Source organism: Scyliorhinus canicula, chromosome 14, assembly GCF_902713615.1.
Source record: "Scyliorhinus canicula chromosome 14, sScyCan1.1, whole genome shotgun sequence".
NCBI classification, from domain to species: domain Eukaryota; kingdom Metazoa; phylum Chordata; class Chondrichthyes; order Carcharhiniformes; family Scyliorhinidae; genus Scyliorhinus; species Scyliorhinus canicula.
In genome coordinates, this window is record NC_052159.1 from 20,774,237 (window position 1) to 20,795,155 (window position 20,919).

Consider the following 20,919-nt stretch of genomic DNA (forward strand, 5'->3'; position numbering starts at 1 on the left):
AGTCTTGTTCTCTGACACTCTGTCTTAGGAGGCTTCTCAGACTCGGGGGGCTCTGCCAGTCAGTTTGGCTGGGTTTCCAATTCCCGTGTCAGCTTCTTAGCCACACCAAGAGGCATCAAATCGCCCTAGGTTCCCAGCACACTGCCACCCAAAGGCCCTCAATTATTTCTCCCTGCTTTTTCCCTCACTTCATGGCACCAGTCTCCGCCCCACAGCTTTCAAAGACAGCGCCGCTGGCAGGGAGAGGCCCACAGGGGCTGACCAGTACCCCTAAACTGTGCTTCCATCCCAACATCATCATCTGCTGCCCGAGGCTTCATAGTATTTTGCTTTAGCCTGGCACAGAACCAAGTTCTGCCTTCAGAGGCAGAACTTAAAAAGAAGTGACAAAAACAATTATACTTTATAATGTGTAGAGAAGGGACTGTTTCAAGAGTTCGTAATTCGAGCATTGTGATTGCAAGAGAAGAAGGAACGCTGGGAATTCATATAGCGCCTTGCACATCCACGTCCCAAAGTGCTTTGTGACCAATAAAGTACTGTTGAAGTGTAGTCATTGTTGCAATGTCAGAAATGTGGAAACCGGGACGGCACCTGTCACAGTGGTTAGCATTGCTGCTTACGGTGCTGAGGACCCGAGTTCAAATCCCGGCCCTGAGTCACTGTCTGTGAGGACTTTGCACATTCTCCCCGTATCTGCGTGGGTTTCACCCCCACAATCCAAAGATGTGCAGGATAGGTGGATTGGCAATGCTAAATTGCCCCTTAATTGGAAAAAAAAATTGGGTATTCTAAAATTTTAAAAAAGGAATTGTGGCAGCCAAATTGTGCACAGCAAGCTCCAATAAAAATAATGTGACAATGACCAAATATATTGTTTGTTTGCAATGCTGATTGAGGGATAAATATTGGCCAGAACGGAAGGGCGAACTCCCCTTGTTCTTCTTTGAAAGAAGTGTTGCAAAAATAAAATGCTGAACATAATTAAGATTTTGCAACAGGAAGAGCGTTGCCTCTTTAAGTGCGAGGCGGGGTCTGTGCGAAGTCTCCTCCTTTCCTTTGCCCGCCCCTTCTCTCCGATCCTACGCAGTATTGACAAGCACTCAAATCAGAGGTTAGACATACACAAATCAGACAGGCTCCTGTGGCAATGGAGGCCGTCAGCAGCAGTAGCAGCCGCCGCCGGGACTGGGGGGCTCCGGTCGGCGGCCTGAAGAAGCCTCTGTTCGTCCTCTTCTGGCTGCTGTGGCCGTGGGCTCGGCAGTGCCGGGCAGACAGCGCCATGGAGGAGATCGCCACGGAGAAAGAGGCGGAAGAAAGCCACCGGCAAGACAGCGCTAATCTGCTGCTCTTCATCCTGCTCCTTACGCTCACCATCCTGACCATCTGGCTCTTCAAACACCGGCGCTTTCGTTTCATCCACGAGACCGGGCTGGCCATGATCTACGGTAAGGACACATCTTAATTTAGCCTTGGGAAGAGGGGGGAAAAATAATTCAAGGCATGAATTAAAATGAAGCTTTTGTACCTGGAGGACGGCTTCCATTGTGGTGACACACGTGCTGTAACAATTTAGAACCTTGCGAACACAATGTATCTGTTTTGCTATTCCAGCCGTGTCGGTTTCCACTCCGCCTGGAATGTCATGTTGCCATTTTGATTGTATTTCTTTTTGTGAATTGGGACTGAAACTGACGAGAGTCTCCCAGCCCCGGCAGGCTGGGAGCCCCGCCCTCTCGGCACCCCTGCCTCCGCCATTGGCCCGTCTCCCCTCAGGCCGCAGCCCTGATTGGCCAGCCGGCCCACGTCAATCATCTCCGCGTGCCCGGCTGGCTGGTTCCACATTCCAAGCTCGCTTGCCCTCGTTGCGGCATCAGTTGCCCAGGGCTACTGAAACCTATACCCCCTCTTGTTTATCAATAGAGATGGTTTCAAAGAGTAATAGCATGGCATTTACAGTGGCGGACTGGGTCTAAAAATATTGGTTGCCAGGAGACAAAGGGGGCCCACCCACAACTACAATGCTATCATTTAATTATCATTATAGGGGGCCCACTTCATCAGGGGCCCACTTGCCATCGGGCAAGCTGACACCCTGGCCAGTCTGCCACTGCATGGCAATATAGGCAGCACGGTGGCACAGTGGTTAGCACAGTTTCTTCACCGTGCCATGGTCCCGGGTTTGATTCCCACCTTGGATCACAGTCTATGTGGAGTCTGCGTGTTTTCCCCGTGTCTGCGTGCGTTTCCTCCCACGTCCTAAGATGTGCAGGTTAGGTGGATTCGCCATGATAAATTGCCCTTATCTGTCCAAAACGGTTAGGTGTGGTTACTGGGTTATGGCGATAGGGTGGAGTGTGGGCTTAAATGGGGTGCTCTTTCCAAGGGCTGTGCAGACTTGATGGGCTAAGTGGCCTCCTTCTGCACTGGAAATTCTATGAACACTCTTATTAGGGCTAATAAGTTGGCAAGTTGCACCATAGTGAGGAGGGAGGGGGTTAAATTTATCCTGCCTGCTGATGTATTTATTTAAAAAAAAAAAATTTGTTCATGGGCTGTGGGCAATGCTGGCAGAGTCAGCATGTATTGCCCATCCTTGAGGGTATTTTAAGAGTCAACCACATTGCTTGGGCCTGGAGTCACATATAGGCCAGACTAGGTAAGAAGGACAGGTTTCCTTCCCTAACGGAGTTTCCTTCCCTAACGGACATTAGTGAACTAGATGAGGTTTGAGGAGAATCGACAATGGTATCATGGTCATCATTAGATAATGTTAGCAGACTGCCATGGGCAGGAATATCATTTTCCTGAGGAGCAAAGCTGCTCTTTCTGAACCAGTAGGTATGCCGTGGGACTATTTAACTGTAGGCAAGCAGGCCTGAGATAATACGTGGATAAATGTTGGCAATGCAGGACGTTTGATGACGAACACCAGGATTAATGGGATTGTGAAGTATGGGTTGAATTTTCTTAATTTCTCTCAGCATCTTGCTACCGCCATGGGTTGTTTCTGAAATACTATGGGGGGGGGGGGGGGGGGGGGAAGACGGTGAAGAATAACAGCAGAATCAGCAACATCTGAATGGGGAAAAAAGATGAGTTAACATTTCAAACCCTATGAGTCATGCTTATGTCCATTGGAGTTTAGAAGAATTTGATCTTATTGAAATCTGTAAGATTCATTGAGGATTTGATATGCTGGCTGCTGAAAGAATGTTCCCACAAGAACACAACGAGGGGCCATATCTTAAGAATAATGGGCATTTAATATGGAGTTGAGGATAATTTTATTTTCTGAGGATCATATTACTCATCTGAAGTCGTGGAGACTGGATCGTTGAAATTTATTCAAGGCAAAATTGGATTATTTTGATAGACAAGGGAGTGAAAGGGTTATGTGGGATTGGGAAAGTAGAATTGAGACCACCATCACATGAGCCATGATTTTGTTGAACAGACTCAAAGGGCTGAATGGCCTACTCCTGCAGTCCTATGTTCCTCAACTCTTCAAGAGAGAGGATCAGTTTGGCTGAGTTGGAAGTTATGGGGTTGGATGGTTCTGGGGTGGAGATCCACAACAGGACCTGGCCTCTTGTCTGTTAGTCCAGTGAATAAAAGAAGGGGTGCATTGTCAGAGGGGCTGATTTAAAAATAATTTGCAGGATGTGGGTGTTGCTGGTTAGGCCAGCATTTACTGTTGATCCCTCGTTGCCCTTGAGAAGGTGGTGGTGAGCTGCCTTCTTGAACCCCTGCAGTCCCTGAGTTGTAGGTACACCCATGGTGGTGTTTGGGAGGGAATTCTAGGATTTGGCCCAGTGACAATGAAGGAGTGGAAATATATATTTCCAAAACGGGGTGGTGAATGACTTGGGGGGTGGTGGGGGGGGGGGGGTGGCGGGGGGTGGCGGGGGGGGGGGGGGGGGGGGGGGTGGCGGGGGGGGGGGGGGGGGTGGGGGGGGGGGGTGGCGGGGGGGGGGGGGGGGACTCCTCCAGGTAGTGGGGTTCCCAGGTGTCTGTTGCTCTTATCTTTCGAGATGGCAGTGGTCGTGGGTTTGGAAGGAGCTGCTGAAGGAACTTTGAGTTCCTGCAGTGCATCTTGTAGATGTTACACATGGCTGCTACTGTGTGTCAGTGGTTGAGGGATTGAATGTTTGTGGAAGGGATGCCAATCAAGCGGGCTGCTTTGTCCTGGATGGTGTCGAGTATCTTGAGTGTTGTTGGAGCTGCACTCGTCCAGGCCAATGGAAAGTATTCCATTACACTCCTGACTTGTGGCTTGTTGGTGGACAGGCTTTGGGAGTCAGGAGGCGAATTACTTGCCGCAGGATTCCTTAACTTTGACTATATTTATTTATTATTTAAAAAAAAAAATTTGGAGTACCCAATTATATTTTTCCAATTAAGGGGCAATTTATCGTGGCCAATCCACCTAACCGGCACACCTTTGGTTTGGTTTGTGGGGGTGAAACCCACGCAGACACGGGGAGAATGTGCAAATTCCACACGGATAGTGACCCAGGGCTGGGATTCGAAGCCAGTGCTGAGAGGCAGCAATGCTAACCACTGTGGCGCCAAACTTTGATTGTATTTATGAGGCTAATTCAGTTTAGTTTCTGGTTAATGGTAACCCGTAGAATGTTCTTTGGTTGACTGATTAAATCAAGGTTCTGCCTATTTGCTCAGGATTTTAAAAATATAATGTGTAAATAATAATATTGAGAGGCCATTTTATGTACAACATTCTTTGGTTATGTTCACACTTCAGTGGGAGGTGATAGCATAGTGGTATTGTCACTGGACTAGTTAACCAGAGACCCAGAGTAATGCCCTGGGGCACGGGTTCAAATCCCACCACAGCAGATGGTGAAATTTGAATTTGGTAAAAATCTGGAATTAAAAGTCCAATGATGACCATGAAATGTCGATTGTCATTAAAAACTCATCTGGTTCACTAATGCCCTTTAGGGGAGGAAATCTGCCATCCTTACCTGGTCTGGCCCACATGTGACTCCAGACCCACAGCAATGTGGCTGGCTCTTAACTGCAATAAATGCGAGCCCACTCTGCGACACCCACATCCCATGAACGAATAAAAAAAAAACGTGGGGTATTGCAGTATTGGCGGATTCCTCCCATACCGCCCGGGGTGAGAATGGTGAAACCTGCTGGTGTACAATCATGTGGCAGTTCTCCCAATGGCAGGTTAATGGCTCACCATTTGCATCTTGTGAATGCTCATTAAATCAGCTGCCTGACCGCATTCTGTCAGGCCGTTCAATCATGCCAGCATGAAATTACATCTGAGTGTACACAAACAAGGGGGTCAAAGAGATAGCACATCATTTATGGGAAAGGATTACACAAAGACTTCAGGGGCAGTAAATTAGAGGCACAAGTGGAACATGGACACCTCGCAGGTGATGTGCTCAGGGGCGGTAAGGTTGAAGTGAGGCAGCCTCTGGGGCTACTCGCCATTTCCCTCCTGGGTGCCAGACATCCTGCGTGGTCTATTGAAGACAGGTGGGCTGGAGAGGGTGATGAGTGTGCTGGACTGGTGTTTACATATGGCGTCAGAGCCTTCGAACCTGTCAGCTGACAGCAGGAAGACTAATCAGCCGCCGGCGGAGAACTAAGCTGGCGGGAAAGGCAGAATCTGGCGCGGGATCCCACCATTCTGGCTGGCAGGAAAGGCACTGCTGTAGCTGTTGCCCATTCCCCCCCCCTCCCCCCCTCCCCCCCACTGTATTTTGTTGCCATTGGCTGCCCACTGCCAGGAGAAGTCAACAGCCATTTGCATTTCATACTTGCCGGGGAACCCAGGGAGTCGCCTTTGGCGAGTCCAGAAGACCTTTCCGATGGGAAGAGCCGGCCAAGTAGTATGGGGCCGTTTCACACTTCCTGAAAGGAAACTGGCATCATCGGCCAGCTTTCGTAGTTCAGCAAAGTTAGGCTGTCTAATCTCAGAGGATGTGCTATTCCAGTGTACAACTGCATAACAGGTGCATGTGATGTTCCTCTACAGCAAACAGACCAAGCAATTACTCAGTATCATGCTGTTCACCTGCATAAATACATGTTTATTGTTATGTTAGATTTTCCTCTAGATTTGGAAAGGTTTACTGATGGAAGGGTTATTGAATTGAGGAGAGTGTACCTGTTTTCAAAGGGATTCTCATCTATCCTGAGCGCTTTTTCTTTCTTACCCACCCCCCTCTCCCCGCATGTTTTTAATATTTCCAAAACTGGGAGTAAATGATCTGCTTCCGCACACCTCCTGACTGGTTGCAGTGTTTGATGTGATGTCTCATAGATGTCACTGTACTCGGAAGATAATATCCCTGCCAACAAGCAGTCATCGTTGGCTTTACAGTTAGAACGCGGAGAGCTACTCAATATACCTCCCATGGCATTGCTCATGGGCTGTTGGAGGATGATGCACTGTCTGATTTAAGAGTGTTTACAGCTAAATGTTGCAGGAGTGAAAATGGTACTGCAAGTGCAAGCTATATGCAAGACTTTAAAAACTGATTTGTAGGGAAATACCTTTTTGTAAAACAGAAAGTGGATGTGTACCCCTTTTTCTAAATATAAATGTGGTGCCTGGAGGCAATACTGTGGAGGCTTCTTCTGTAATTAAACAAGGCTTTATTGCTGACTAGTAAGTTTTCACAGTAACTTCATTGCAGTGTTAATATAAACCTACTTGTGACACTAATAAATATTATTATTATTATTATTACATACAGGCATAGGGTTTCTAAGCAGGCCTTCACTCTCTGACTCCCGGGCCCTGCCCCCAGGGCCCCGCCTGCTCTATTTTCCTATTGGTTGATGTATGCATGTTCCCACACGATAGGCCCCAAACTGGTCATGTGCACCGTGAAGGCTCGACCCTTAAAGGGGCTGCGCTACCAACCTAACAAATATATATTTGTTCAGGGTGGGATTTACCATCAACCCGCTGCGTGTTTTTCGGCGGCCCCGTCGTTGTCAACGGGATTTCCCGGTGACTGCCACCCCTTGCGCCGGCTTGGCATCGGAATATCCCATTGGCGTGAACAGCCAGTAGATTGCGCCCTCTGACTAATTCAGCCCGGTTTGTTCATGGGCCAGGTTGAAGCTGGTTTAAAATGTGAGGTAGCAAGTTGAAGACGTGTGGAATCATTACGTTCTTGGAAGGAGGGAAGCTGAAACACTGCATTTTAACCCTGTTTTCTAGTTATGGTTTGGGAGGCTTTTGGGGGGGGGGGGGGGGGGCAGTTACCGCACGTAAGTGCAGGAGACTGGAACTCGAAATTAAGCTAATTGTAAGAATCCTTGGTTCTCAAATGGCTTAAAACATTTTGTATGTTTAACTTGTGGGTTGGAGCTGTTGAGTTTTTACTTTGCCTTTAACTGACCTGTCTGGCATGCTGCAGCTGCTCATCTGACTTCCACTTTTTTTCTGTGGAAAGACTGACCTACCTGACCACGGTAATGTTTCTCACGTACAAATAAAATTCCCCCTGATTGGACATTGAAGTCCTGTGCGCTGCAACACACGGAGCTTTGTGATATATTGCCTGTCCTTGGTTTGGTGTTGTGTTTTTTTAAAGTTAATTTACAGGATGTAGGCATCGCTGGTTGGGCCAGCATTTATTGCCCACGGGGAGAAAGTGCAAACTCCACACAGTGACCCAAGGTCGGAATTGAACCCGGGTCCCTGGCGCTGTGAGGCAGCAGTGCTAACCACTGCACTGCCCATCCTCCTTGTCTTCTTTCTTCGGCTATTTGTTCACTAGATTCCTGTCGGCTGCAAGCAACGAGAGGGAAGAGGGCATATATCTGAACGCATTGAGAGAATCGTGGGATCAGTCGACTTGTTTCTGTCAACATTCCAGATCTTCGTGAAGAGTCTTTCTGTCAATCATAAAACTTCCACAAATTGCTTCAGATTAAAAATAAAATCCCCCAAACTGTGTCCCAGACTATATATTTTTAATCAGAGCCTGAGCTGCAAATGTTATTGATTTTAATAACAACAATTTGCATTTCCAAAGTGCCCTCAGTAAAATGTCCCAAGACACATGACAGCAGTATAACTCAGACAATGTTCAACATCAAACCACACAAATGTATCAGATACTTGGCCAAAGAGGTAGGTTTTAGGGAGGGGTTTAAAGGAGGAGGAAGAGAGGTTTCGTGAAGAAATTCCAGAGGGTTGTGCCGAGGCAATAGAAATTGCGGAGGGAGGTGTGGGGGCAGAATTGGAGGAGTGCACAGAGAGTTGTATTCTTGGATGGAGTCACAGAAATACGAACGTATGAATTAGGAGCAGGTGAGGGCCACTCGGCCCATCAAGCCTGCTCTGTAATTCATGGCTGATCTGAGTTGTAACCTCAACTCCACATTCCATCCGTACCCCCAATAACCTTTAACTCTGTTAATCAAGAATCTATCCAGCTCTGCCTTAAAAATATCCCAAAACGTTGCTTCCACAGGCTTTTGAGGAAGAGTTCAAGAGACACTCATCCCACTGAGGGGGGGGGGGGGGGAAAACATTTCAGTCTGAAAAGAATGACCCCTTATTTTTAAGCAGTGACTCTAGATTTGCCCACATAGGAAGCAACCTTTCCACATCCGTCCTGTCAAGACCCCTGAAGAGCTGAAAGGTTTTGATCAAGTCACCTCTTACTCTTCTAAACTTTAGTAGATACAAAACCTAAAGTTTCCAACCTTTCCTCATGAGACAACGCACCCATTCCTGGTATTGGTCAGGTAAAGCTGCTCTGAACTGTTTCAATGCATTTACATCTTTCCTTACATCGGGAGACCAATGCTGTACACAATTGAGAGGGATGAGGCCATTGAGGGGTTTGAATACAAGGATGGGATTTTTAATTTCTAATGTCTGTAAGAAGACAATTGTAAGCAGCTTCTGGCATTTTCTAATCGACAACAAATAATTAGCATTTCACTCCTCCACGGTGGCTGTATAAACAAATCAAAGGTGAATACTTCTTAAAATTGTGAATCTAAACAATAAGACGGCCTCTCTATCTCTGCTTGTGCTTTGGAAAAAGTCAACAGTTTTTTATACTTCTTTAAAATTGGAAACCTACGTTTATTGTAAGTCAAATCAATTTCAAAAACACGCAGATGGGAATACTGTCAACCAATATCAGTCATCCTTTCCCCGAGAAATACATGTTTGCAATTTTAAACATGAGCAAAAACTGCCACTGTTGTGCAACCAGTCCACTGTTTAGCCAAATTAGTCACATTGGCCTATAATTGTAGTCAATTAAATTAAGTATCTGACACTGCGTACAGTATTATGGACAGCCAATCTGATAACATGTGTTTTGTGCCACCATCTGAATTTCTAGTGCACGGTTTGTTGAAAAGATATGTACATTTAAATTTGGATAAACTTGTGAATGTAATCACTTTTCCTTTCCTCAAATAATTTTGATATGCCACTAAACAGGAAGAGACTGATGTTCAAATTGGGCACCACGAATACGGTGAACAGTTTTGGGCCCCTTCTCTAAGGAGAGATATTCTGGCATTGGAGACGGTCAAGAGAAGGTTCACGAGGTTGATCCTGGCATGGAGGATTGTCTCATGAGGGAGGTTGACTAGGTTGGCCCGGTACTCACTGGAGTTTAGAAGAATGAGAAGCACCCTTATTGAGATGTACAGGATTCTGGGGTGGGGCTTGACAGGGTAGATGCTGAGAGGTTGTTTCCTCTTATGGGAGAGTCAAGGACCAGAGGACATAATCTCAGAGATGAGGAGGAATTTTGTCTCTGAGGGTAGGGAATCTGTGGAATTCCTTATCGCAGAGAGCTGTAGAGCATGGGTCATTAAATATGTTCAAGGCTGAGAGATACACATTTTTCCTCAGTAAGGGCATCAACGGTTATGGGGATAAGGCAGGAAAATGGATTGAGGAATATTGGATCAGCCGTGATCCTATTGAATGGCGGAGCAGGCTTGAGGGGCAGAACGGCCTACACCGGTTCCGATTTCTTATGGTCTTGTATCAAGTCAGTCATGATCTATTTGACTGGCCAAGCAGACTCAATGGGCCGAATGGCTTACTACTCGTTGAATTGTATTAATGTATCCTGGAAAATGTTTAAGCATACCACATACTCTGATCTCGTGAGTTTCCCTCATCCAGTTGAGTCGTAGCGACAAGCGAAAAGCAAATGGGAGAAGCGAAGTCTTTTGAATTAAAACTCTATTCAAGGTTAAGCGGAGATGCAAGAGGCAACTTTATAATTTGGGTCTGGCATGTAATTTTTAAATGTCTTGTTGAAATCTTTTTTTTTGGGGATATGAGAAATTTCAGTGCAAAGGCTGCTTTTCAGTAACTGAGAGCCAGAGAAGACAATGTGACCAATCAGGGGACCCTTCAGGATTGGCCATTTTCTCGAAAGCTCTGAAGTTGTTTGACCAGAGGCTTTTGAGTAGCCTTCACCCTTCCATCCTGATTTGCTGCTTTTGAGTCAAGACGTTGGGATGATAGATGTGCATTGTGACACAGCGCACACTGAACAGATCCAAAGCTTTCAATATATCATAGATTGCAATTATTTGTTGCTCGGATTACACCGTTGGTGCCCCATTGAAAAGACCTTACTTCCAAAGCTTGATCTAAATTCACCCTTGGGGCCCAATAAATGCCATTTCAGTTGAGAAGCTTCATTTTGAAGGAAGGTAGCATTGTCCTTGCTGGACGTTCACACAATATAACTCCACACTGATTGAACTGAAAAGTTGCCACAACGTTGAGAAGGCCTTCATGAATAACCTCATCCAGTACAGGAATTGAACCCTGCTGCTGGCATCACAAACCACTATCCAGCCCACAGCTAAACCAGCCATCATGAAGGGTCTATGATGACTTAATCCATTTGAAAAGGGGTCCTTCGATGAGAAAGGTTTGAGGTATGCTGCATAGTGCCACCCCAAACTCTCCAGGAATAGTAATAATCGCTTATTGCCTGGGTTTCCTCGCTCTGGTTTCCTCCCAGTCAAAAGATGTGCCTGTTGGGTAGATTGGCCACACTAAAATTGTCCCTTAGTTCCCAAATTAGGTGGGGTTACAGGGGATAGGGCAGAAAGCGGGCCTAGGTGGGGCACTCTTTCAGAGGGTCAGTGCAAGGTTTATGGGCTGAATGGCCTCCTTCAGCACCATAGGGATTCTGTGATTTGCCAGAAGGAGGATGAAAAGAGTGGGCTGCAATCCTCCACTTTATAAAAAAAAATAAAAAAAATCTGCTTGCGTATTAATCCTCTTCCCCAGGCAGTTTGAAGGAAAGTGTAGGAGCTGCAAGTAGGGTGTGGGAAGCCAGTAGTCCTATTTTTAAAAAATAAAATAAAAATTTTAATATCAAGAAACATAGAAAATAGGAGCATGAGGAGGCCATTCAGCCCTTTGAGTCTTCTCCACCATTCATTATGATCTTTATTCAGTGAGCTGTTGGGATTTGGAATGTGCTGCCTGGGAGGTGGATTCCATAGGAGGTTTCAAAAGAGAGCTGGATATATATTTGAAAGTGATTCATTTAGAGGGCTATGGAGCTAGGGCTGGAGAATGGGACTTGTTGGGTAGCTCTTTAGTGAGCCAGTGTGGTCATGATGGGCCAAATGGCCTCCTGCGCTGTAAATAAAGAAAAATAACAACAAACCAAGAACAATATTCCAGGTGTGGCCTCACCAAGGGCTTGTATAATTTTAGCTAGACATCGCTGCTCCTGTACTCGAATCTTCTCTCAATGAAGGCCAGCATACCATTTGCCGCCTTTACTGTGTGCTGTTCCTTCATGCTTGCCTTCTGCGACTGGTATACGAGGACACGAGGTCTCGTTGCACATTGCCCTCTACTAATTTATGGCCATTCAGATAATCTGCCTTCTCATTTTTGCTACCAAGTGGATAACCTCGCATTATCCGAATTATATTGCATCTGCCGTTCATTTACCCACTCACTCAACTTGTCCAAATCACACACACGGTTCTCTGCTTCCTCCTCACAGCTCATCCTCCCACCCGACTTGGTGTCATCTGCAAACTACCTTTTGTTCCCTCATCTTAATCATTAATATATTTTGCGAATAGCCGGGATCCCAGCACCGATCCCTGCGGTACCCCACTAGTGACTTCCTGCCAATTTGAAAAAGACCCGTTAATTCCTAGTATGTGTGTGCATATTAAAATATAAAAAAGGAAAGCTTTTTAAAATGTTTTAAAATTTATCCATACCTAACTGAAGCCCAGCCTGTCACCACATTTACACTTGTACATCTCAACACTAAGGCACAATGTATTTTCTACTTTTGGCAGGTTATTTTACACTGCCCAGTAATAAAACACTTCCCAATTTCACATCATGTAGGCAAACTATTTGTCAGCTAACCATTGCCTCTTGGTTTACTTTACTTCCTCTTTTCTGCTATTATTGTCCTTGGTGTGGTGTCCTGCTCTCTGGGCCTCTGTTTCTTCTTTATGTGAGAATCCTATGATAGCTCCGAGCTCTGGTTCTCCACTAACCAAGAACCATGCTTGATGGGCCTGGAGTGGCCTGGTTGACCAATGCAATCGTCACATGACGGTTTCCCAATTGTTGCGATGGGTTACTACAGAAATGGAAGATTTTTGAAGGGAAAATCTGTGGTTGCAAAACTTAACCCCTTAGCCACCTGAAAACAACGTCAAGCCAGATCCAGGAGTCGCGTGTCTCAGCGAAATCTGGCTGAGCGGGTAGTAAGGGTTGGGGAATGTTACATGCAAACTGCGGCAAGTGTAATTCAAATTTCTGCCATCTTTAATGCTGGTTGAGGTTGAGAAATGTTTGTATCACAACAAAGTGGCATGTGATGCCTGATATTTCTCCCGTGGTTCTCCAACTGGGATCTGCCGATACATGACACATGAGGGTCCTCTTGAGACTTTCTGGGGATCCGTGTTGCAGAGCCAGTGTTCCAGGTGGGTGGGGATGTGGATGATTTTTTAAAACAGAAAATGAATAGTGACCAAAGACGTGTTCTCTCCTCCCCTGGGCTAGCACTGTCTTGAGTTCCAGTTCTCTACGTGCTCTTGGCAAGGGTAGACAGACTGTGTAGTGGGCGCAGCCATTTCATTGACATCTAGAAGTAAATATCTGTTTTCTCAAAAACATTGTTAAACGGTGGCACTGGCAGCAATTTTATATTATACCTGGTATAATTTAGTTGGGGGGGGGGGGGCAGTTATATTTGTGATTCATTAATCCTTTCAAAAAGGGCGCCTTGTTACTCATCTTGTCACTTTGGCCACTTTTGATGCAGGAAGCCATAGTGATCATACTGCGCCGTCCATTTGGATTTTTCTTATTTTCCAAGTGCAAAAGAATCAACAGCTTCAAGATCAGTGGTTTCCTGACTGGCACTGGGTACATCAGCAAAGAGAAACTCCTTTCTGTGACCATTACAAATATTGGACTGAATGTAATTTGATCGGTTTGATACAAACCGATGCTTCGAACACAAATAAGCACAAAGTAATAAACCTGAGAGTCAGTGGGGCGCAATAAACATTGAGGGGGCCAATGGAAAGGGGAACTGTTGAGTGGTTCTTTTTCTGGCAAGTTCTTGTATGTTGATGAGGGCACAGTGATGTGACGGATGATATGTTTGAGGACTGCAGTGTTGATGGTTTGTTAACGACCTATATTGTTAGGTTACACAGGTGAAGGACATTGTTTAATTAGGTACTCTGAGCACACCTCAATAGGGGACAGGTGGGACACTAGGTGGAAGGAGAGCTATGGGACTGAATGATGCCAATGAACTCTGTCAGCAACGAAAGGTTCCGTCTCTTGGTTTTGACGTTACCAAATCGGCATGTATTCTAATAACATGCAGTCGGTCGAACAAATTTACAAGACTATGTCAGATTCTAAGGATTTAGAAGACCAAGCAAAACAGAACAGTTCCACTTTTATCTACAATAAGGTTAGTGTCGCACAATAAATACGACTGCGTGTATAATTAGAAGGAAAGGGTATTTCCTTTCATGTCGTCTGTATCTTGGGAGCTGGTGTATTTCTTTGGAAGTACAATCTGTGTTGTAAAATAAGTAAATGCAACAAATGTGCACACAGCAAGGGCGAACAAACAGTACGGAGATAGTTTACTAGTTAACCCCATTCTGTTGAAATTGCTTGAGAGATTAATATTTGGCCTGCACGCTGCGCAGAAATGCCCCGTTCTTCAAATCATGCCATAGGATCTCTTGTGCCCATTCGTACAAACAGATTGGGCCTTGGGTTCAATGTCTTGCCTGAAAGACAGCATCTGTTGAAAAACAGAGCCGTCACTCAGCCCTGCACTGCAGTGTTAACCTCGTGAGGCTTATACCCACAATCCTTTGGCTCAAAGGTGAAAGTGCTACCAATTTATACCAAGTTGATAAATAAATAAACTTGTTGGTATGCCATCTCTGTAATTTGTATTGTTGGCTAAGGGGGCATTGTCAGTGTCGTGAGTATGAAAACTCTCCTGAATTATTCACAGTTGTGGGGGTGGGGTGTGAGAGGGGGAGGGGGGGGGGGGGTCTGATGTATTTTGTTTGGGTTCGACAGGATACATTTTTGCCAAGGCGGATTGATGGACAGAAGCATGGGTTCTAGTTTCTGTGGTCAGCTCCTGGCGCTCTCCCGCCAGCCAGATCGGGAAGCTTGTCAGAGCTGGAGTGCATGATCTGAATTATAAATAACTTTTTGAAAAAGCTGCATTAAATGAAATTCAATTAATGCCACGGTGGTCCCGAATTGGAGTAGAATGACTGTGTATAGGGTTAATAAATAAATGTTAGCGTGGCATAAGGACTCTTTTTGTTCCTGGAACTCCATCTACGTGTTTGCAGCAATTCCCTGAACGCCTTCCGAGACAATTATCTGTTGTGTGTGTGTGTGTGTGTTCTGTTCTGTAGGTGGGAGAGATTATGCACAGCAAGGCTGGTAGAAACTCCAAGCTCTATTTCAATTTCAAATTAGACGGGACTATATTTTTGTTCTGTAATTCTGAATGATCGTTAGCAGGTTAACCACAGACACCTACCTTCTAGGGTGTTTGTATAGCTGCCTGACCATTTCACTTGGGTTTTCCCGAAGGAAGATGGGGCCTCCCAGACAGGCTTTTCCTGCCGACGACCCATTCTGTTGTCTTCTGAGGGAATCCATCTTCAGCCACTTGGATTGCAGGCTAAAATGGCTGTAGGACTTTGAGGGCGCGCCCAGGATTACTCCATCTTCTTCTCCACTGACTGGAATTTAAAAAAAAAACCCATCCCTCTGAACAGAGCTGCTCAAACACTGCTGATGCATTGTTAAGCAACTTTCGCACTTTTTTTTTTTGCCCCCCGCCAAATCTACAGCAGAGCATTTGCACAGAACAGACGAGCAGAAAGTGAGCTAAATCGAACTGTAGCTTCATCCTTTTTAAATTTAGAGTACCCAATTATTTTTTATTCCAATTTTAGCATGGCCAATCCACCTAACCTGCACATCTTTGGATTGTGAGGGTGAGACCCACGCAGACACACGGAGAATGTGCAAACTCCACACCGACAGTGACCCTGGGCCGGGATTCGATCCCGGGTCCTTGGCTCCGTAGGCAGCAGTGCTAATCATTGTGCTGTAGCTTCATCCTTGGCTGATCAACGCAATGAGTAGCAGTGAGTAGTTGCTATGTACAGACCCTAGTTCTGAGGTACAGTCTGATGTGTTGGGTATTCTGGATCTGTGGAGACTGCGTTTACCTTGGCAGTGACATAGACAGGCTACCAGCACTTGTAATAGTACAACTCTATTTTATTAAGCTAGGAACTGTTGAACATACTTTCACTGTGGGTCGACACTATGTTAGATTAACTGAAGACCTATGCCTATCCTGACCAGTCTATACTATCAGCACATGGTGAAGGTTTGTGCTGCAAGCTGCGAGCTCTGTCCTTCTCCGAGGCTGCAACCCGAATGAGTGGGAAAACTAGTGTCCTCTGGCTTTATAGTGCGCGTGCCATAACTGGTGATTGGCTGCTGTGTTGTGTGTGTTGATTGGTCTTGCAGTGTGTCAGTCAGTGTGTGTCTGCACCATTATATACTGATGTGTATATTGTGACACAGTCATTAGTCTGTGGTTGATCCATAGATAGCTGCAAGCATTAAAATTAGCCCCATCTTCCCGTCTGATCAGAAGAGTCCGTGTTGAGCAATCCCTTTCTTGGTTGCCAGTTGCCCCTTGATGTGTGGATGTTGGGTGAGGCTGGGCCTTGGTTGAGTTTCCTGGCAACCTTCTTCCTCCATGAGCAGTACAGGGTGAAGTATCAGACGGTTTCTCTCACTCCTGGAGCTCAGTTAGTGCTGTGGGGGCTGGAAACAAGAGAGTGCAGAAAATGCTCAGCAGATCTGTGGAGAGAGAAATGATAACGCTTTAAATTGAAGTGTCGTGGGGGAGTTTGTATTCTCTCACTACCTCTTCAAGGGCAATTCAGGATTGGTAATGTATGCTGGCTTTAGAATAAGCGAAGAAAGAAAAAATGCCAACAAACCAGTTGGCCCAATGTGATGAGCAGTTTTTTTCCCCCCATACTGCTGTGTCACATGTCAAATGGGTATGGTCAAAACATTTTTAAATTCACACAAGTGGTTTCATTTTTGCCAGGTCACACCACAGCAAGTATGCAGATTGTTGGAGATAAGGCATTTCCTGCCATCATTCAAAAATTGACAGACTAATGCAGTCGCTTCTATACGTCTTGCACGGTTAGATGTAAGAATTAAAAAATATTAAAATTCTAATGCAACTCGAAGTTTAATGGCGGAGTCAAATTAGGTTAGTATACGTAATTATTTTTTTAAATCCTGAGAAGTTGTCAGAATGTGTGAATCATTACTCAGAAGGAGTAGGTGAGGTGGCAATAAGGAGTAGGTGAGGTGGCAACAAGGAGTAGGTGAGGTGGCAACAAGGAGTAGGTGAGGTGGCAACAAGGAGTAGGTGAGGTGGCACAAGGGGTCCATTTTAAGGGGACATTAGATTGATGCATAAAGGGATCAATACAGACTGGATCAGTTGAAGTATGGTGAGAGGTGAAGTATAAAGACTGGGACAGATTAATTGAGCAGAATGGCCTGCTTCTTTGATGTATGTTCTCTGTATGGCTGACAGAAATTTAGCGCGCGATTTAACGAAACTAAAAAGAGTGGCAATTTGGCCGCGAATACCGGGGTGTTTCTCGGTGCCTGCAGTCCAGCCAAGGCCATATTGACCTCGCTTCCGGCTCGCCAGTGGAGAAAGAGGTTGGGGCTCCATTTTAAAATGCCGCGACGCCCCCAACCCATTTAGGGGGTTCTTATAAGGTGGGTTCAACCCACCTTATAAGGGCAGGGCACCCCTGGGCCCAATCCCCAACACGGACAAATTTTCAGCTTGGCACTACCAGCCTAGTACCCTGGCAGTGCCCCTACCAGGGTGCTAGGTGACACTGCCAGGGTGCCCAGGTGCAGGGGTCTTCCAGATGCGGCCATTTGATCCTGCGCCTTGGGATACTCCGATGTAGACATATTTAAATGAAGCTAACTGCACGTTTAAATATGCAAATCTGGATACTGTCCCGCTGACACTTATTTAGAACATAGAACAGCACAGAACAGGCCCTTCGGCCCTCGATGTTGTGCCGAGCAATGATCACCCTACTCAAACCCACGTATCCACCCTATACCCGTAACCCAACAACCCCCCCCCCCCCTTAACCTTACTTTATAGGACACTACAGGCAATTTAGCATGGCCAATCCACCTAACCCGCACATCTTTGGACTGTGGGAGGAAACCGGAGCACCCGGAGGAAACCCACGCACACACGGGGAGGATGTGCAGACTCCACACAGACAGTGACCCAGCCGGGAATCGAACCTGGGACCCTGGAGCTGTGAAGCATTTATGCTAACCACCATGCTACCGTGCTGCCCCAATTTCCCACCATTCGCCCAGCATCTCACATTTTGATGATGGGTTACAGCCTGAAAATTCTGCACACTTAACCTTTCTGTGTAGAATTGTAGAAGGGAACCATTTGGCCCGACATTTACTGTGCTGGCATTCTGAGAGTCAGTCCCAAATCCCAGGATATTCCTCACAATAAGTGCAAATTAGTCCTCTTCGAGTACTTGCCCGATTTGGCCTTTGAAAATTGTGGTGGAATTTGCTTCCGTCACCCTTTTGAGGTAGTACATCCCTGATCTTAAAAACCCCCCCATGTGAGGAGAAGAGAAATTCTTCTCAAAATCCATGTCCTCTGCGAACCAAGCCACTTGCCAGAAGAAATGATCTCTCCCACTGGCCCTGTGCAAACTCCTTCACAAGTTTACCTCTCCTCCGTTAGGTCTCCCCATAACTTCCTCAAGGAGAAAAATCCCAGCTCCCTGACTTCTCTGTATAACTGGGGTCCCAAGTATCATCCTGGCAAACCACCTCACCAAGGCATTGGAATCCTTCCAAAATTGGTGCTTAGACAAAAGAAATAGAATGTGTCTTTTGTGTTCTGTTCTATTATTTACAAAGCCAAGTAATTCCATATGCTTCCTTAACTGCCTTATCAACATACACTGCCACAATCAAAGAATTGTGAAGATGTACCCCCCCAGGTCTTTCTCTTGCACACCTCAAAATAGTTCCACGCCGATTATACACCCACTCCCATGACGTTCATCTCACAGTGTAAAACTTCACAGTTGTGCACACATTGAATTATGTCTCGTTATTACCAAATTATTGCAGTGCAGAAGAAGACACAAAATAAATCAGGGGCACAGCTATGGGGGATAACTGACAGGCTGGGCCTCTTTCTTTTCTCTCTCTCTCTCTCTCTCTCTCTCTCTCTCTAGAAAAGGGAGGACTGAGAGGTGTCCTAATAGAAGTCTTTCAAATTTTGAAGGGTTTGATCTGCTGCTCATACAAAGATGTTTCTACTGATGAGAAGGGAGGACAGTTAATAGGTGAGACTTCTTTACTCAGAGTTAGAATGTGCTCCATGCTACCATGTGGCGTCGCTGAAGTTAATAGTGTTAGATGCATTTAAGGAGAGGGTGTTTCCACCAGTAGGAGAAACTAGAACCCGAGCGCACAGCCTCAGACTGAAGGAATAATTGTTTTAAAGACCGAAATGAGTAGGAGTTTCTTCAGCTAGAGGGTGGTGAATCTGTGGAACTCGTTGCCGCAGAAGGCTGTGGAGGCCAAGTCACCTGAGTGTCTTTAAGACAGAGATAGATAGGTTCTTGATTAATAAGGGGATCAGGGGTTATGGGGAGAAGGCAGGAGAATGGGGATGAGAAAAATATCAGCCATGATTGAATGGCAGAGCAGACTCGATGGGCCGAATGGCCTAATTCTGCTCCTATATCTTATGGTCTTGTGGTCTCAGTGGAAGCTAACAAAGAAATGGGGGAGAAAGGAATAGAAGAATCTGTTGATGGGTGTAAGGAGGCCATATGTAGGATAAAGGCTGGGATAGACCTGGAGGCCAAATGGCCTGTTTCTATGCTGCAAAATTCTCTGTAAAGTGATCCAGTGGGTTTTCATTAATTGGGAATACATTTATCAAACCCTTATTAATAAGATGATAGAATATCTGGCTAGAAATAAAATCGTAAAATATATCTGTCTTGGATTCATGTCGGGAAGGTCTTGCTGGTTTTATTTGAGGGTGTGACCAAACAAAAGCTTAAAGTAGTGATTATGGTTGCGACATGGATTTCAACAAAGTCTTTGTTAAAATCCGAGTATACCAAAGTATCAGTTGCTCAGGAAAGGCTGGTATTGAAAATATAGTATGTGTGACTCTGGAAGTACATGATAAGAAATGTAGTTGATCAATGAAACCTGGAGCGAATTAGTGCAAGGGCTAGTGGGGTCCCACGGGGTCTCTTTTTGAAAACTCTTTCAATGAATATTGTGACTGAAAGGCCTAGCTACCAGACCAGGCCTGCATCAGATGGTCACAAAATCAACAAGCGAGGAAACACCTACTTGTCCTCCCCCTCTCTATCTACCTGTTGCTGATGTATTTGTCCACTGCAGTTTTGGTAGGAGTGACCACCGCACAATCCTTGAAATGAAATGAAAATCGCTTATTGTCACGAGTAGGCTTCAATGGTTACTGTGAAAAGCCCCTAGTCGCCACATTCCGGCGCCTGTCCGGGGAGGCTGGTACGGGAATCGAACCGTGCTGCTGGCCTGCTTGGTCTGCTTTAAAAGCCAGCGATTTAGCCCAGTGAGCTAAACCAGCCCCTAGTGAGCCCCTAGTGAATACTAAGTCCTGTCTTCACGCTGAGAAGATCGCCACGTGATATGTGGCACCATAACTGTGCTCAACAGGCTCGATTCAGAACAGATATACCAGCTCAAAACCTGAGCATCCATGAGGAACTGTGGGCCATCAGCAGACTTGTACTCCACCACAATCTCTCACCTCATGGCCCAACAGTACCCTCATTCTGTCATTACCATCAAGCCGGAGAGGGGATTGATCCTGTTTCAATGACGAGTCCAGGCCAGGAGCAGCATCAGGCATCCTTTAAAACAGAGATGAGGAGTAATTTCTTCAGCCAGAGGGTGGTGAATCTGTGGAACTCTTTGCCACAGAAGGCGGTGGAGGCCAAATCACCGAGTGTCTTTAAGACGGAGATAGATAGGTTCTTGATTAATAAGGGGATCAGGGGTTATGGAGAGAAGGCAGGAGAATGGGGATGAAAAAATATCAGTCATGATTGAATGGAGGAGCAGACTCGATGGACCGAGTGGCCTAATTCTGCTCCTTATGGTCATACCTAAAAATGAGATCCTGTACAAAATTGGTGAAGTTAAAACAGTAGTACGTGCATGGAAACCGT

At 45.8% G+C, this 20,919-nt stretch overlaps 1 protein-coding gene across 2 annotated transcripts in view; it reads left to right on the forward strand.

Annotated features, from left to right (window-relative positions):
- Positions 1 to 1,063: 1,063 nt before the first annotated feature.
- Positions 1,064 to 20,919, forward strand: part of slc9a7 (solute carrier family 9 member 7) — a 158,985-nt gene continuing 139,129 nt past the window's right edge. For both annotated transcript variants that reach the window (XM_038817802.1, XM_038817803.1), the window contains exon 1: positions 1,064 to 1,448. In XM_038817802.1, coding sequence (XP_038673730.1) covers positions 1,151 to 1,448 — 298 coding nt within the window. In that variant the 5' untranslated portion in view covers positions 1,064 to 1,150. The remainder of the gene's footprint in view (positions 1,449 to 20,919) is intronic.